General features: G+C 36.8%; 1 protein-coding gene across 3 annotated transcripts in view; it reads right to left on the bottom strand.

Annotated features, from left to right (window-relative positions):
- Nucleotides 1-6,110: 6,110 nt before the first annotated feature.
- VRK1 (VRK serine/threonine kinase 1) overlaps nt 6,111-19,391 on the bottom strand; it is a 30,343-nt gene continuing 17,062 nt past the window's right edge. For all 3 annotated transcript variants that reach the window (XM_030949415.1, XM_030949416.1, XM_030949418.1), the window contains 3 exons: nt 18,434-18,612; nt 14,480-14,579; nt 6,111-7,433 (listed from right to left, as the gene is read on the bottom strand). In XM_030949415.1, coding sequence (XP_030805275.1) covers nt 7,357-7,433; nt 14,480-14,579; nt 18,434-18,612 — 356 coding nt within the window. In that variant the 3' untranslated portion in view covers nt 6,111-7,356. The remainder of the gene's footprint in view (nt 7,434-14,479; nt 14,580-18,433; nt 18,613-19,391) is intronic.

Below are 19,391 nucleotides of genomic sequence, written 5' to 3'. Positions count from 1 at the left end.
GTGAAAAGGGATGGAAGGGAGAGAACAACATCTGTAGAACCTATAAAGATCTATAAAGAACCTATAAAGTGAAGAAAAGAAATAAAAGGAGAGTGTTTAGGGGAGAAAAGAGAGGAAACTCTCATTCACTGTGTCTCCTTAAAAGCTCCATGTAATATTACAGCCCCTGCCAAGCTGTGAAACTCAGGTGACTCACAGTGGGTCCCCTAGTAGCTGTGCAGGGCTCAGACTTCTGGTCCCAGGGCTCTGAACACTGCAAGAGTGATTGATTAGAACAGTGCAGCAAATGACATTGCCTGTGCTGAAATGGGGAAGAAATCAGAGGCATAGGATTGAAAGAGACAGCTGAAGGAAAGACCCAAGGCAGATGGCTCTGTCCTGCTTTTACCAGGCAGATGTGATGAAGGAGAAGCAGCAAGGCAGCCATGCTTGTAAGCAAGGCCCACATCTTGAATCATCAGCCTGGGGCAAGAGAGCCTGTCCAGAACAGCCATTCCATTTCCTCAGCTTCAAGCACAATGTTGTGCCCTGGCCTACTCCAATGCCTACCAGTGCCCCAGGTCTTCTGCATCTCCCCTCATTTTCTGTACTCTTCAGGGCAACATGAATTTCATTAAGGCTAATAATTAATCTAATGAGGCTAAATAATTAGTCTAATAAAGCTAACATACTTGTTGAATAATCAAAATACTCCCTTGAAAGGCAGAAGGAAGAAGCATATTGCCATGAAATAAACAAAATAACTAATAGAAGGAAATTTATTTTATCACAGACACTCGACTTCTCACAGTCTAGTACAGCAGGTATTATGCAGAGGGGTAAGAAGACAACCTCATCTTGAAAGAGCTTATAAGAGACATTATGAAAAAAACCTGTGAAGAATGCAGCAAAACCACATACACATTTAAATACTTTTTTTCTCACAGCTCCTCATTACCTTGGACACAGTACCCATAGTTAATCAAGGAATGTCAAGTTCGAGCACAATTTCTGTGGTTCAGCTCAAGTTACTGGTTTGCAGCATGCAATTTCACTTCTGAATTACTCATTCCTTGTTAGGGTCTCTCTTGCAATTTTGCTCCTACCCCTAATCTTTAAAGATAATTCAGCAGTGTGCTTGACAGCCAAAAATGTTATTATCTTCCTAGCAGGCAAAGGATATACTTTCAGAGGAACATAATGATTTTCAGAGACAGTGGTTACCTGCAGCCCTCACTGGCTTCAAATAATATTTTGGGCTCTACTACCTCTGAAAGGTCAGGCTTTTAATATAAACAACTGGAACTCACCCCCAAAACAGAATAGTTTCCTTGCACTGAAAGAATTCTGGCCAGATTTAGAGAAAATCTTGGGTAGTGCTTTCACCAGAAATGGATGACAAATTTCAAAATTGTTTTGAAGAGGGCTTTGCCATGAGGGAGGGAAACAAGCAATCAGTGACACACTCACTGCCACACATAAACCATCTCACATATGAAAATAATAAAGGCAAAAACTGTTGTCAGTCTCCAAAGAGATTTATCAAGTGATACCTGGTCTACATAAAAGATATTTTCAAATTCTGCCTCCTTCCACATTTGACCACACCAATTAAAAAGCCCAAAGCCTACAAATTACTGATGATCAGCTCTCTCAGTGACAGAGGAAACCAGTTGTTACACCACACTCAGATATTTTCAGCACTACATTGTCTTCTAAATGTGGTGCTTTTTGTTGCATATTTTTTGCTGTGGCTATCACCAAGTATTGTTAGAAGTGAGTCAGGGACTGCACATTTGCTACTGCAGATCCACCCTCACAAACCAAAGGAAACAGCTCCACAATGAGAGATTAGTGAGAATGTAAGAATGAAGGCATTATTATTTTTTTATAGATATATCTCTTTTCAGTCAGGAATTCAATTTATTACTTACACTATTTTTGTTCAGGTTTAGCAGCAGATAGACAAAATTAGCTGGAGGGTTACTTACTTTCAAGTAGATCCAGTGTTCCACTCCTCTCCTGGCAGAAAGAGAAAGTACCTTCAGGTTTTCAAGGCACAGATCGTGTATTAGTTGTGGTACGAAGTAATTTCTTTTAACATTAAGCTGTGCAATTCACCAATTCCCAGAACTGCATGTTAGAGTTTGCATTCTGAACAAAGCTAAGTACCGTCCCTTCCAGGGCTCTTTTGTCTTTTAAATGCATCCTCCTTGGTTGTATTTCATGTTATTGTGTTCTCACTGCTTCTGTATAAATGAACATATTAATCCTTAATTTCCTGGGTTTCTAGCTCCATTTGCCAAGGAAGAGTTTTTCTTCTCTCAGAAGCTGCAGATGCAGATTCCCACTGTGCCAGCTTCTTCCTGTCTGGAGTGGTCTGGCAAAAGGAATTAGTTCAGGAAAGATCATAAAAATGTATTTTTTCTTTTTACTTCTACTATACTTCACAGCTGTCTCACTGTGTTCTCATCGCTTTTCTTTTGAGTATACTTATGAAAACCCATCACAGCAGCTGAGGTCTGCAGGGCTGGAAAGCTGACCTTCCAAGACAAGGGGTAGAAATATGGGAGCCAATCTTTTGCCTATCAAATGACAGCTCCTCCACAACTCTTTTACTCTTAGGGGTACTCCTGAGAAAATGCAAAACCTCAATTTTGACTTGTTGCAGCATTCTCAGTGGGGAAGAAAAAGCTTCACATATGGCAGCTTAGGAAGCTGTGAAACTTGAGGGCCATTTCGCAAGTTCAGGTATTTGTATGCAGAACTAAATGCAAGGGCATTAAAATCTGGCATGGGCAAGATATGCAACAGTCTGGAAGAAGACAGGTTTTGATAGGATAAGATGAAACACAGACTCCAGAAGGAGCTACCAGTGCAATAGTTTGAGATTTCATATTTAAAAACATGGCACATCCATGTAGAGAAAAGTAGTTGAATTGTAGCAGCCAGTTAGAGCTTTTGCATGTTTCTAAACCCCAAAATTGTGCTATAGAGGTACCATTCACAGAGATAACTTAAATGAAGCATCAAATTCATGGAATCAACTTTCTAAATCTTCAGCTGCTGAATCTTGATAATATGAGTGAAGAAAACAGAAATGCCTGTGAGTTAGCATGTAGTTGCATAAAGCTATCTGAGATCCCAACTAGGACTCCAGGACTTTTCAAAAAAGTTGATTCTACCACATCTGCTTTCTCTCTGCCTTTGAGAATGGACATCATGAAAATCACTTCTCACAAAGCACAGATTCCTTCTCCCTCTGAGTACCTCATCATTGTAAAGAGCCCAGCACCCCCAGAAACAACATGAGAGGTAAAGGAGTTGGTATTTACTCCCACAGAGCTTCCCCAGTCAGTTTGATGTTGAAGTGCCACTACAGGCAATGGGATCTGACTCTTGTTCAAAGAGCACCAGCTCTGTGTTCTGTTCTACGGTAGAACTGGTAAAACTTGGAAACTCTAATTGAGATGTCCTACTACATATGCTGGCAAAAGCAGATATGTACTGGTTATTAAGGCACAATCTGGAGTCTGCCTCACACCTCCTACAATGAAGCTACTGATACTCACCTATCATCACCTATACAGGGCACTGCAAACCATCCTTGAAACAGCTCATCAGCAACTGGTAGACTCTCTGTTAAAGCCATAGCAGCATTAATATCTGATGTGTTCCCAAAAGTAAAGATTTTTTTTTTAAGCAGAAAAGTCTGAGAAAGGCATTATTAGTCACAGGATGAACCTAAGGCAGTTAATCTCCTGTCTACACCTTAAGAAAGAAAAGAGGAGAAAAAGCTAATTTAAACAAATGCTACTTGGGATAAAAAATTCAGACTGATGCTACATTAAGTTACATGGGAGGCTGAGGTATCCAGCCATGATCTTCAGTAAAAAACAAAATTATAGGGTCTATCAATTAGAGAAGTGGTGCTCTGAGCCTATGTGCTGGCATGCTTACAGTTTTTTTTTTAATGTCTGGCAGGATATTTTACAAACTAAACTCAGCAAGATGACAATTCCACCAGAAGGTGCTTCAGATGGTTTTGCTAATAATTTTGATCAGCTGAAATAGAGAAAAACATCATTTCATTTATTTGGCTTTTCTAGAACCTGTCAAATCTGAGCAGAACCATTAATTGCCCCCTTCTACATCTCCCCCTGCCATCTTTCCCACCTTCTTCCAGAAAGGACACACTTCAATTTATTTACTTTTTCTACAAGTATTCTGCATATCAGCCTTTGTTGCCAAAAGCAACTTTGGTCATTCTTCGTGCACTTCCTTTCTAGAAGGAAGTGCCACTTCTTGAGAATATTCATTGGAGGCTGGTACTGCTACTGCTGCAAAGATCTAAGTGCTAACCACCATATATTGGCTTTTGTTTTAATAGCCTTTTAACCAACTTTGTTAATGGACTGAATGCAATTTAGATATGGAACTTGGCTAAAATGTAGCTTCAATTGGCTATTAAAATTTAAGAGCCAACTAAGATAGCTAATTACAAAAAAGCTCCAGTGATAATGCTAAGCAGAATTAGTAATAGCAAATGACAGTCTGTCTAGTCTTATTCCCAAAGGGAAAGAAACTCTTAACTGAGAAGTCAACCAGACAACGTGCAGAAAACCTAATTGCATTACTGGTATTATGGCATCCCAAATCTGGCAGCTCACTGGGACAAAACAGTGAGAAAAGTCTGTCAAACTACTCAGGAAAGCAACTGACCCCTGTTTTAATGCTAGCTGCAGCAAATATTTGGAATTATTATTTTATATTAACTTATTGGAAAATAATCCTGTAAAAATTATCAAATCATCACCATCTAAAAAATATGTTATATCCGTCCTGAATTTGACTCTCTCTCCAGATACATTAGGGGAAAATATAAACAATCTGTCTGCAAAACGTTCAAGCACTAAAAGAAGCATTCTGTGCTTCATTATCAATATCCTCATTACACCATCAGCTGAAGTGCTGACTAGTTCTCCTGTGAAGATTTATCATGTATGGTGGCCACTTTGAAACATAGGTAGCGGAGTCTTTAACATTCCCTTCTCAAGCGTCTCCCTGCTGTGCCTGTAAATGTCAGTCCAGTTTTTTCACGGCTGCACGCACAGATTAGAAACAGCAGGAGAGCTTGGGAGTATGACTACAATACTAGTAAGGACACTTGTCTTCATGGCACTGCTCAAGTGATTCTTGGAATGCAGGACCCTGCTGTTTTCTAATATTTACACACAACTGGAGTCATCAAGAGCAGTAAATGCAGTCTAAAGGCAGCTTGCTTCTTTTGTGTTAGGGGCTTTACTTTCAAACGGGGATGTCAACAAAATCCGACTGCACCCTCTGCCTCTCGTGAAGTGCTGCATTTCCCCATCAGTGCTCTGCAAAGCAGAGGGAACACGTGTGTGCAAGCAGCACTGTATGTGATCCATACGGCAGCGCTGCGGGTATGATCACAGCCTTCCCTGTGCTCCTCCTGCCCGTCCCACGCCTTAAACACTACTGCAGTTACAGCCAGCTGGAGCCTGGGGTTTGCAGTGCCTTGTGAGCAGAGACAAGCCCTGAAACAACATTCACCTTGAATAAAAAGCACCCTTTTCCTTCACAGAACACCTGCCAGTACATCTTTTCCTGGGACATTTTTGGGGTAGGAGGAGGTAAGGGTGGCTTATGAAATTCGCACCTCAAAACATTCTTTTCAAATATATGGAAATAACTGTTTGTTCCATTTGGCTTTGGTGGTGTCAAAAGAAAACACATTGCTTGAAAACTTGGAAAGTAATCAAAGGAAGTTTACTGGTAAATAAGTTACTAAAAAAACCAAAATGTCAGACAACCAAAGTACAAAAGAATGACATTAACTTTGAGTATGTGACAAGGAAGAGAATACAGTATGCCTTCCTGACAATAGCTATTCAGAACAGTGAAACACTTTCTGAACAAAATGATTAAACGAAGTCATTAAAATGATAGTTTGATTTGAGGAGTTTTAAACATGAGAGAGGCTTTAGCAAACCTATTTTTACATCTGAAATGAAGAGAATGCTACACTTAAAATTGTCAGCCACACTTTGCTAACATCCAGGAAAATGAGCCTAACAGTCAACAGAAATGAGAAAGCACCTCTTAAATATGGTATTCCAGTTTTATTTCAAAACAACAGTTTCCCTTGTTTCAAAAAATAACTTCATCATTCATTCATTCATTCAACATTTCATGCTACAACATATTTATTTAATCTCATGAGTTGCTACTCAGACATTATACAATCAAGCAAGCTGGACATCCACACGAATACACTCTCACTGGCTCATATGGATTCCTTTTGGTTCGCCAAACTTCCAGTTGCCCTGATAAGAATGATGTTCATGCCTTATCACGTGTATGTTGCAGTAGATACATGAAAAGTAGCAGTGTTTCACACTGGAATCCAACGCTATTTTTGACAAACAACTCTGAAGAGAGGACTCAAAGCTAACCAAGGAAGTACGTGTACAAAAGCATTTGGAAGATTACATGCCCCTCAAGTAAAGGTAAACTATTACTGCTGAGAGAAGCAGACGTGAGACAATATTTCAAGGGAACTAGATCCTCAACAAGTTACTCACAATTATATTCTAGTCCTTTCCCTAATATAAAAAGAAAACCTGAGAGGGTGGTTGAGAATAGTCATTGTTTTTTAGTTGGTTCTTTTCTTTGCCCTGGGCCCTTTGTCTGAAATTCTGGTCTCTTTCTTTCCAGAGAAACTGTGAATAATTGGAAAAGTGATAGAAACACAAAAACTATGCAAAAAAATGGCTAAAATTCAGTACCTGTCTTCCAAAGAATTAAATGCATTTTATACAAACTACAATGGAAGGACATGATTTTTGCCTTATCTTCTGTTTTTAATTCAAACACTTGTAACATATTTAAAAATTATTTATGCTTTTTCAGATTTCATCTCAGTGTGCATTTAAGTGACCACCAATATGAGTTTACTCAGAACTGTGAGAAATCAGATGCAACACTGCTGTTTCTTATACAGTATCCATAATGAAACTACTAAATAACGCTTTATCTATACATTACAAAGCAGGAAAAAACCACTCTTTTTTAGTTTGCCTTAAAGACATGAATTCACATATATAAGAGAATAAAACTGCATCCCCACTTCACAAGTTGGTAAAATTTTGCATTAGTATTTACATGTATATAAATTATGCAAATATTTTAATAAAACATTTATTCTTCAAAAACAGGTACAAACAGCAGTCCATGTTTTTACAGAATTCATAATTTCAAAAGGAAAGAAAAAGATTCCAGTGCTACCAACAACAACAAAAAAAAATCGGAAATGAGCCACAGAGCAACTTAATTTGTTGCTCCATATATTATTTACTTCTTGACTCTCTTTCTGGTTGCTGTGCTTTTCTTTGGTGAGGTCATCTTCTGGGTTCTGGCAGCAATTGCATCTGCAATTCAAACAAAACAACAAGACCGAGTGTGTGTTAAATAAAATAACAAAAACAGATCACAAGAAAAAAACCTTAGTCTTTAAAAGTATAGCTCAAATCAAATCATTTATTGAGCTTTAAGTGGGGATGGGAATGTGCCACGGACAGAGTAGATTCTTCAACTATTTCTGGACACTGACCTTCTCCTAAAAAACATGCTGTTCGGTCAACTGCTCCAAGAGTATCATCACATGGAGTTAAGTCATTTTTTTAGCTATCTTCACCAAAAGAATTAGATCCTCTACAAAATCTACATCCCTCCTTCCTCCCCATGTGCCAACTTTTAGTTTTATAATGCTTTCCAGTACTAAGCTATTTTTTGGACCTTGTGCTAAGCTCATCCAGCTCTGGGATCACAATTCAACCGCAGACAGTAACTACCTACCGTGCAGAGTTCATTCACTCACTCGCCCTCCCTTCCCAGTGGGAAGTGGAGGAGAATTGGAAAAAGGAAAAAAACCCATGGGTTGAAATAGGAACAGTTTAATAATTACAATAAAGTAAAATATAATAATAAAAAAGTAAAGAGATTAATTATCACACATGCAAAAAATCCCCAACCCACAAGTGATGCACAATACAAGAGCTCATCACTCATGCCCAGCCTGACCCCCAGCAGTAACTGGCCCCTTCAGCCAACTCCCCCATTTTATATACTGGGTATAACATTCCATGGTATGGAATATCCCTCTGGCCAGTCTGGATCAGCTGGCCTGGCTGTGCTCCCTCCTGGCTTCTTGTGAAGCTCCTCACTGGCAGAGCACAGGAAATTGGAAAGTCCTTGACTTAGGGTGAGCACCGCTCAGCAACAGCCAAAACATCTGTGTTATCCACATTACTCTCATACTGAATCCAAAACACAGCATTTCACCAGCTACTACAAAAAAAAATTAACTCCCCGTTGAAACTAGGACACAGCAACAAAATTTGGTCTGGTATTCTCACAGTTTAGTGAAATGTGGCATCTTAGAGCATTCTGAATGGAGTTTATACAAGGGGAAGTAGAGGAAAAAGAGGTGAAAAAGAAAGGAAGATTTCTGTTTGGCCATGTCAGCTGTTAAATCAGCTCAGCTATCAGTGCAACTGTGCCTACAGATTGAAGCTATCACTTGACAATATTTTCTTAACAAAGGTAAGGAATAATCCCATCTAAATAAGATTCCTAGTAAATCTGGCAAGCAGGTTGCTCCAAGAGACCATACCTAAATGCAATAATAAAAACCTCCCTGCACTTTGATTCATGCCTGCCTACTGCCAGGGAAAAGGAAGAAAAAAAACATCACTGCTCATTTCTGTGAATCACATTCAACTGTAGTCACTTTGACAAAAAAATATTACACACAGTAAAAATTTCTACCTTTTTGCATGTACAGTAACAATGAAGTATTTTATATCTCCTAGTCTAGTTTTTTTTTTTCTTCTTAATCCTAAATTCCTCCTTGAAGATAGCATGCCTAACTACTTCAGTTCTTGCTTGCAAACTATCTATAATTCCACAATCCATGTCAAGTGTACACGTAAACAAAAGCAAAACTGAAGTTCATGGAAGTCCTGAAGAAAGAAGCTGCTTGCTTAATTAAGACAACAGCCTTTGAGCAGTAGGAGTCACTGATCATTGAAGCTCAATGAGTAAACTTTGATGAATCAAGGACGTAGAGAACAATGCAAAACAAAGCTTTACAAAAGAAACCCAGCAGTACTGTGTATAGTTCTGGGCTCTGTCCTACAAAAGAGGTCTGAGAAAAATGGGAGAAAAAGTGGTTTCCAGTTCTATAACAAAAACAAGAAGAAAACATTGAATTTAACTAGTTTATCTGAAGAGAGTAAAAAAAAGAAAAATGGGAGACATATGAAGTGCAAAATGTTGCTGCATAAAATGAGTGTGATTTTCATGCCCACAGTGGCTAGAACAACTACTAAGCTTAAGGGAAATTCATATTAGGTAGTAAAAATATTAAAATACTCCCCCTTATTAAATCCTTTGTAATAGTAAGGACAGTTAAGTATTACAAGTAGTGTTGACCAGTGAAGTTTTAGAATAATCATACAGGTTTTAAGATAAAGTATTAGCATCTATCAAGATTAGTACCAACATAAATTGATTAGTCTGGTGTATAGAGCAGACCTCTTCTTGATGTCCCTTCTCATCTTCCAATTCTATGTACACTGTTTTAGAACCACACAAGGCTTACAACTAAGAAATAAAAGTGTACTCAAGTTAAAAAAATTAAAATTTTTATAAAATTACAGAAGTTCCTTTGGTAAAAATAAAGCCACAACTTTCCTGTTTAAATTGCCTTCTTTTACAAAAAGGAGGACAGTGAGAGATTTGGAAACATGAAAACACAGCAATGGATCAGGTAGGATTTAGGTGGCTTCTAAGTTAAATTATAGGTTAGAATATCTGAAAACAGAGCAAACATCAAATGGGAACTTAGGCCAGGATGCAGCATTGAATGAGTTAAACATCAACATTCTCCAATCACTTTGGGCAGTTTGAATATGGAACCAATGAAGAGATACTTTTCTTTTAAAGAAGATAAAGACAAAAATCTTCTTTTAAGAAGACTGTAAGAAGATGAAGTCTTCTTTTAAGAAAACCCTTCCTTTAAGGAAGAGTCCTCTGACAAGCTCTTTCCCAGTTCAGCCAGGGAACCCCTACATAACTGAAAAAACCTGGTGAATAAAACTTCTCAAACATTTTTCAGTACTCTGAAGCTGCTGAAGAAATTGCAAGGGCAAAAAATAGTAGTTGTGGTTATTGGCTTTTTCTGTTTTCACAGCAGCTCTTTTTCTACAAGAATTCAGAAATATGACTCAGAAAAAAAGGGAGAAGCCAGAAGAATGCAAATATGGACTTGAATTCCAGTAAATACATGACTGTGGGGTGGGGATGAGAGAAAAGTCAGTGAAATTGTGGGATGGAGCTTAGCTTTAGCTACTCTGTTCTGCCAAGTACTCCCTTTCCTGCAACAAATAAAGCAAATACTTTTCATATTCTCATAAGGAAAAACATCAGAACACTAGAATCTATTATTTATGACTTTATGCCTCTGTATTTCTTGCAGATAACATCGAATATATGAGTGTTCTTTTAAAAATTTTCATATAAAATTGTTCCAGATGAAACTGAAACTGGTTTACTTCTATTTGCAAAAATTGCTTCACTGAAGATATTTCAAAACACAATTGTACATAAACAGAAATCGTTCATCCCATGCAGCATGTGTCTGAAATTAACCTTCCTCTTTGCCATACAGCAATTTGCAGGAGGAAGGCAGTTTAACTCAAACCATTACTTGCAATCTTGCAAAAGGTTAGTTCCCTGTAAAAATCTGAGTCACTGCAGTATGATTTTTCTTTCCTGTAGAAAAATTTCACTTGCAAATTTTATATCTGAGTTTGAATTGCAATACTTGTCCAACATACTGCAATTCATCTTCAGGTCACGGAAAAACAACCAAAAAAGCAGACAAAACTTTTTTCTTAAATTACTTAGTTCTACATGTAAAGTCATTATACAAAACCTTACACATGGAAAATTTTCATTATAAGATGTTTTGTTTTAATACTTTTTATTAGCAGCAAACACAAGAAAGTGCCAATAAATGTAAAAAGGGAACATAAATTACTTACATTTTAAATGTGTTTAAGTGCTAGAAATGATCTGAAAATATTGTACAGAAACATGCTTAAAATATAAAGGTAGATTAAATAAAGACCTGTGTTCCAAGCACATATAGAAGTACACAGTAACACTCCAATATTTAACATGTTGGACACTAATTTTTTCTCTTTATTATGATTAGTGACACATGTTCAAAGTAATTCTCACTGAATTGGTCACTTGCAAATTGCAGAAAAAAACCCTACTATTCATGAAGAACCACAAAGATAAATTAAATGTAAACCAAATCTATTTTAACCTCCCTATCCACAATATTTAAAAATCTTTAACATTAAAAGCACCTCCTACCACACCTTTTCTAAGTTAAATACCTTTTGAAGATCCTCAAACAATTCTTTCTTCCTCCTCCTACAAGTCTGGGGGCTCCCTAGCCCCAGCAGACTTCAATACTGGCAGACTTCCTATGGCCACTGAGCACCTTTGGGTAGTCAAAATGCCACACAGCTGATCAGGATCTTTTGGGGACAACTAATCTTTTGGACTGGACAGGCAAACTGCATAGTCAGATGTGGTTAATGCTGATGAGCTGAACAGCAAGAGAAGAGGCTGCTCTTGCTACTGCTTTCTGTTGAAACATTTATGAGATGTTGTTTGAAGAGCAACCTGAAGAGCAACCACCATACCACCATATTTATGCCCCTTAGAAAAGAATAATACAGAATTTCAACAACTTTTAAAGCATTGCTGTATGACTCAACCTCAAATTGTACAACTGAGAGGCATCAAGAAAATATCCATTTTACTGAACTTCAGGATTTTTTTTTAAGTTACAGGAAAAACCATTCAATGGAGAAACAAGTCCATGGTAACACAAAACTCAGATTTGGAAACACAGTTTTAAGTATTTCTATAATAATCAGCCCTTTTCAAACTATAAAAGCATCAGAATCAGAAACTATTATGAAACAGTTGCCCTTTCCTTCAACACAGGTTTATGAATCATGTAATAGTTAGTAAAGTTTTTAATTCCAAATTTGGAGAGAACCAAATGAGTAAGTACATGTATCACATTTCACCTGAAAGCATTTTATATACTCCCTCTACTTGGTATTCATTAAATTGAGTAGTGTAAAAAGGTGAAATTAGAGCCATTTCATCTGTAACTTTATTGAATTAGCAAGTTTTTCTCATTTAAGCTTATGTTGAAAATCTATACAGCCTCCTAAACACCTTTACTTAGTCTCAAAAAAACTCATTGTTTACAAAAAGCTGATGTTACCACCTGGATTGCAATTCTTCAAGTTCTTTTCCATCTCCTTCTATAAGAATTTCAATCTACAATCCCAGGAAAAACTAGTATAATATAAGAAAAGAAAGTATGTTCTGCACATGTGTATCAAATCACAACCAGAAAATAGTCAACTGTATTAAGTATTTTGTTAAAAAGTCTTAAATTATATCTAAAATGCTAAAACTGTGTCAGCATCATTCTATTGCTTTGAAAGAAAGTATAATCCAATTAATACTTTTTCAGCCACTGACAGACAAGAGAATTTATAATAAATTGAAATCAATAAGTAAATACACATTCAAAAAACAGAAATAATCACTGGCCTTAATGATTAAAATTCTATAATAGAAACAGCTGAAAATGACCAAAGCATAGTCACTTCCTGGAATAACATTAGCTTCATTCCTTGTACTTTGTTCTATACAGTTTGAATAAGTATACCAGGGTAAATCCAGAACTCACCAATATTATTACTGTCTTTGAAAGCTTACAGTTTCCCATCCTGCAATACTCCATCAAACCATTTTTAAACAAGGACATTTGTTTTGGGGTAGACTTCAGTCCTACAGCTTTATTTTTAGACTATTTGACCACAGACAACATCTGGTATTTTACTTAAAATTATACATTAAAAATTCTTTAGGAAAAATATCTTTGCTATTCAGCTCACATTTACATAAAGGCACTACAAGGTTGGATCCATAAAGCAGTTTAACTGGACACTCACCACCAGCTTTCCCTATACAGATCTATTGAAGATTTCTCACATTGGATTTTCAATAATCCTACTTTATCTGTCCATGACTTTTTCCATACTGCACTGAAACTATGCCAAATTATGTTGAAATAATAGCTTCAGCATTTTCTATCCTTATAGATAATCCTTTCCTTGACTTTAAACATGCTTGCTTTTGGAAGCTGCTGCTGTTAGCCCTTGGCTTTAACACTCTGTGCAGAGGAATCCTGAGGAGTCAGCATGTTCTAAGAGTAAACTGGACAAGACAGGAGGACAAAAATGAGAAGGAGCAAAGAATGAATTATGGCAAAAATGAAAATAAATTGATTCAGCTACCAATTTTTATCACCAGCAATTCCACCAGGTTTGGGCACTACCTAAGTGGAGCATAATCCTTTCTGATACAGAAAGTTGAAATATTTTAACTTTACTTAATGAAGTTAATCTAAAAGGAAATTGCAAAAACTCAAAAGCACTTGAACTGCTAAAGGTTCTGTTGGGTATTTTATGTGGCTGGGTTTTGGTAAGCTGAGGTCAGCTTCAGGGCTAGCCTCTGTGGGGAGAGGCCAGCTGCTCTCCTGTGCCTGACACAAGCCTTTCCAGCTGGCTCCAGTACAAACCCACTGCAGGCCAAAACTGAGCCAAATTTGTTTGTGGCACCTCTGTGGAAAGATTTAAGAAAGGATAAAAAAAATCACTGAACAGGTAGAAAAGGAGTAGCAGTGCAGGGAGAAGAGTGGGAAACAGCAGACAGAACACCAAAGTTAGAGGTGGATGTGGTATTCCATTGCCCTGGAGCACATATTTCCTGTAGCTCAGGAAGGACTCTGAATGGAGGAGATATCTCCTGAAACTCATGTGAGAGCCCGACCTGGAAAAAATGGGTATTTCCTGAAAAAACTGGACCACTTTTTTTTTTCCCCTGAAAGACTGCAACCCAAAAGAGAGAGCCCACACTGGAGCAGGGGGAAAATGTAAGGATGAAGGAGCAGCAGAGACCACACTTCCCCTTCAGGGAACAAGAAAAGTGGTAGAGTTTAGGGTGAAATAGTTAGATTGAGCTTGGGGAAAGGGGAAAGAAAGGTGACGTTTTAGTGTTTGTCACTATCCAAATTTATTTTAAATTTGCAATATATTACATTTATTTTCCCCAAGTTGAGTCTGGTTTGCCCAAAACAGTAAACAGTAAAAGATTTCTTCATCTTTGTTTTAATAATGGGTTTTCTCATCCTATTTTCTCCTTCTGTCCTACTGGGGAGGGGAGCAAGTGCTGTGTGAGGGCCTGGACTTTAGCCAAGGTATCCTGCCACACCAGTACATGTGACTGTCAGAACAATCTTTTGACTTACTTGAAATAGCAGCTTTCTTTTTTTTTGGACTTTCTGTATCTTCCATTTTTGCCTCAGTGCTCTCACTGGCTGCAGCTGCTGCCGCCGCCTTTCTTCTTTTCTGTAAAAAAAAAAAACAAAACAAAAATTAGCAGTTGAACTCAAGAGCAAGAAAGACCATGTAAAGCAGACAATATCCTCACAAGGTATTGCCTTATTTTATATTATTTATTATAAAATGTCTTAGTCATAGATAAGATGTATTCCTGTATTAACACAAGAATACTGCTACTAATACATACACAACTTGAAACAACAGTTCCCCAGTCCACAGATCACTTTAGCAGTTGAAATTTTGATTTAGGAAAACATGAGGTGTTGTGATCATAACCTGAGGATTTTTTATCTTACACTGAATTGGGTTTTCTAAAGAAATTACACCACATTAAAGTCAAGTTTGTTTGGATCCTTGCTTCTTAAGGCTTTCTTTGCACAGCTCAAAAGCAGCTAATACTCACTGACAGTACTTTTTTTTTTAATACCAATCATGGGTTCTGTTCCAAAGAGAGGTATTTGGAAAATCTGAACTCTATTCAAGGCATTATCTTAAAACCTCTAAATGGATAGAACTCTTAGTATCTGTGTATTACAATTAATCTTACTATTGCAAAGTATTCCTGAAGTAGTTATGGAAAATTATTGCTTTAGAGCCATGATTTTTGCAAAAGATGAAGTGACCTGCATCAGGCATACATGAAAAGCATTGAACACTGAAGGAGTTTTACTTTTCCTTCTTCTTAATTTATTTATTTTTTAATTGTGTGAGACTAGAGCTTTACTAATACAGCTTTAAAAGTGGCTACAACTTCACACAGCTCACGGGGGAAGGGGAGAGTGCATTACATCTTTCCTTTCCAAAGTGTTGCTTCATGATTACCATCTAAACCCTGCTGGGCTGAACAGATTGGTTCGATAATTACATACAATAACTGCAGTGGGCAGGTAACCCTCAGCTGGCACAGGGCAGCTCCCCTGTGAGAACTTCCATATGCAAACTGCACTGATGGAGTGCATTAGGTACATCTTTCCTGCCGGTGCACAGGCCTGATTACCGCCAGCCAAGACTCCAAGGTTAGCATGTCAGCAGATTTTTGATGCATTAGGCAGGAATAAACACAGACACTTTTGTTCATTCTGACCAAAATTAAGGAGGACTATTTCAGCACTGTACTGCTTTTATATGAGAGATAATGCATTCCTCCCAATTGTACTAGGAAACATTTTAAATGCTCATCAGAAAAACAGATATTCAATCCATATTACAGAAAAGCAAAATACATTTTTCTTGTTTCCAAGCTTATTTAATAAAAAGTGGTTTCTTAATCTTGATGCAGGTGAATTACATAGCAGTAGAAATCAGGCAGCATTCATCTGACAAAAGCAACACCTGCACATCTGAACCTGAACATTAGAAGGAACCACAAATCACTAAGATCTGTATTTTTCCAGGCTACTTCACTCCCAGTATTTCCCAGACACTCTTCAGCGCTGAACAAGAGTAAAATGTGGTCCTTGCTCTAAATAATTTAGTCAAGAGCTTGAACTACTTCCTTCAATACGTGGTACTGCTAGCTTCATGTTTGTCTAGAACTACTGGAGAATACCACACTCACAAACTAGCATGCTTACTATAAAGAAAAATAAAAGAAGAAAAAAAGGGAAAAAACCTCAAGCACATCTGTGGACTATGTTTCATTTACTCATACATCTGGGGAAACTTGAGACATGATATAGAAAATAAAATGCTAACTTTTAATACAGCAGACATCTGTGACTTTTACCCAGATACCAATACTGGAGAATGATTCAGATTCCAGAACGACCATGTTTATATGTAAAAGGTAAATGCCCACCATGGCTCAATTAGCTGATAGCACAGGAGAATCCTACAGTCTAAGAAAGTATTTACACAGATGCTAGAAATATTATCTCCTAACTATCAAACACCATAACTTTAGAATGTCAAATAACACTGTTTTAAGAAAATATTATGGTAGATTGCACCAAAAGAAATGAAGAATAGGTGTGTTAAGACCTGCTGTGATTAAAAGATAGTAGAACCAAAATGTCATAAATATTTTGTGTTAGAGGTCACAGTATTCTCAAAGGTGGATGCCAGACTGCATTTTTCTTTTTCAAATTAGGCATTAAGTATTTCAAACAAAATTCAGCATATGACAGAAGATTCTGGCTTTCAGAGGCAAAATGCTACTGATCAATGGCAAATTATATTTATAGAGAATAGTTTTTAATGAAGTTTGGAATTTGGAGCTTATTTTCAAAACACTGAGTTATCTTCTACCCTAGCCTATACTGCAGCTGCCACAAGGCCTACAAAACTCAACATAGAAGGAAAAGTCATCTGTCCTGGTGTTTGGTCAAAAGCAAGAATGTTATGATGTCCATCAATCTTATTATGTCCAGACACTCTAGGAGTAGCTGGCATGAAGTAGCATCAAGTCCACTGAAATATGAAGCTGACAGCTGAAAACACTTACTCAAGTGGGCCAGTAGCACTACCTGTTTTATCTAAATGCTTCATATTTGTGACAACTGAGTAAGCTGACTGTGCACATGGTTCTCAAAGTAGGTAAAAACAAGAGAAATCTAATGAAAAGGCTTACTTCTTTTTGCTTGGAGGTAAGAACCTGTGGAAAAGGATTATCCCACCCTTTGGGAATGGTCTTGACTGATACAGGCTAAAAAACCAAGATTTTTGTAGTTTTTATTCTATTGCAAATGTGCACCAGACATCTCTGCTGGACAAGGACATTAAAGGTCACAGATGTTGGCTCTGCAGCAGGCCAACTTACTCAGCAAAGAAACCAGCCAACCATTAAAGACAGATTATTTTTTCCCCAAAGTACAGGTCACAAGCCATATCAAACCACAAGGGGAACAGAACTTATGTTATCAAACTCTCCTTTTGGAGGGACCTTTACACGCAGTTCAGCAGAAAATGTTAGTATAGAGATCACAGCTATATGATTTTAGCCAAAATATTTACTGGGCAAAAAGATCTAAGAAATGCTGAACATGTATCTTCAGAAGACTTTTGAATCCTACAGGTTTTTTATTTCCTGCTTTTCTCCCATCTTTAACACACTGCTGATCATGCCAGTAAGCAAGCAACATACTTGTACTATTATCCTGTATTATAATTCTCAGTTCCCTGGTTCATGCTAAAGGAACCAGCAAACTGCCGACCCGCTATTAACAAATGTAAATAAAGAAGTAATAAATGCAGTTCGAAGTAGAAGATGATAATTACTGTCCCATTATGTGACCACCTTTTTATGGGTATAAGGTGTTTAAACATACACTTTCCCTAAAGCTTAAAAAGTCCTTAATGCCGTATTCAAATTGGAATTCAGGTCCAGAGTTTAAGGCTTCTTAAATACAAGGAAGAAAACACCCCTAGACTACCAATACAGTTAAGACTCAAAAATTACATATTAGATTAGTGAAATCAATATGTAAATTCCAGAATTAAATACTTGGCATAAAGATGTATACTTAAAACTAAGCTTTGAACTAGTCAAGGAAAGGAAATTAATACAAAACAAAAACTAGACTAATCTTACATGTACTTTGATCCATCTGGAGTTTTACCAATTTAAAGAAATAAGTAAATTAAGCAAATTAATGTTCAAACATCATTATATCTAAGTATACAAATTTTGTTATCCAAGGTACTATCTACTATTAAAAGTACCTCTATAAACATCATTCTGTATAAAGTTTTATTAACAATTAGTTAAGTTTAATTAGAAAAATAATGTGTGCAACTAGGACTTAAACATTTCACTATTTAATTATTTGCTACTGGATTAAGTTATGACACCTGCTTCCAACATCACTAACTCTTACTCAACCAAATGCAATAAAAGATGACATGAATTTTGAGAGTAAAACCTTTTGCATGGGATTTCTTTCAAAGTCTCCATTCTCTGCCAAGCCAAAGTCAAGCAAACCATCATCTTTTTGTCCAATGGCCTTGAGACCTTGCAGAAGTATTTCTCGGAAATGCTGATAAACAGGTTTCTCTTCATAGCTGAGTACCTTCACCTTTTCCATGTATTTGGCTATTTCATCTAAAGAAATGGCACCTCCAATTAATTTCTATTTGAAAACATTTTAATCATTCACTTTTACTACAAAAGAGACAGAAATTATGCATGCACTACTTATGCTATTCTTGAAATGGTTATTTATAAACTCATAATAATTATGTCTTTACTACACATTTTAGAAAAAAATTATACCAAGGTTCATTACCCAGTGATGACAGCATCACTGTTTTTTACATGTTTATTGCAATGAAGAAAACAGTCAGTCGTAAAAAACCCTAATAGGCCAATTTTCACCAATGAATGCTTATTTACATAGTATTTCTTATGTCTACATTTAAAAATGTGGAAAAAGAAATTCGATGTTATCTCAGAAATTCATCAGTTCAAGACTGAAACATATACTAAATAATACATGAAACATTAGACCACTGAAAAAAACAAGTCACACTTGAATGAGAAAACTCTTCTGATCACCAGGAATAGCTGAAAATAACTAAATAGTAGATCCCAGAAAAGTGTATTTCTAATAGAGTCAGTTTAAAAATAATACATAATGTACTCAGCAAATCACCTGTGCCAAATAGGAACAACATATACTTCAAGGCTGCACTACTTCTTAAATTTCCATATCTAAAATTCAGTTGTGAAAAATCAATTTGCACATCTCATGTTTGAAATGAATACTGTGCTTAACCAGAAAAAACACAGTGTCTGTAGTGTACAAAACTGCAGCCAAAATGAAGTCTAGACTTCTCTTAAGCAACAATCTAATTCATGCCACTTTGTTGTTCCTGATTGAA

The sequence above is a fragment of the Camarhynchus parvulus genome, chromosome 5 (assembly GCF_901933205.1).
Source record: "Camarhynchus parvulus chromosome 5, STF_HiC, whole genome shotgun sequence".
Classification (NCBI taxonomy): domain Eukaryota; kingdom Metazoa; phylum Chordata; class Aves; order Passeriformes; family Thraupidae; genus Camarhynchus; species Camarhynchus parvulus.
This window is presented reverse-complemented; position numbering and strand designations above follow the sequence as displayed.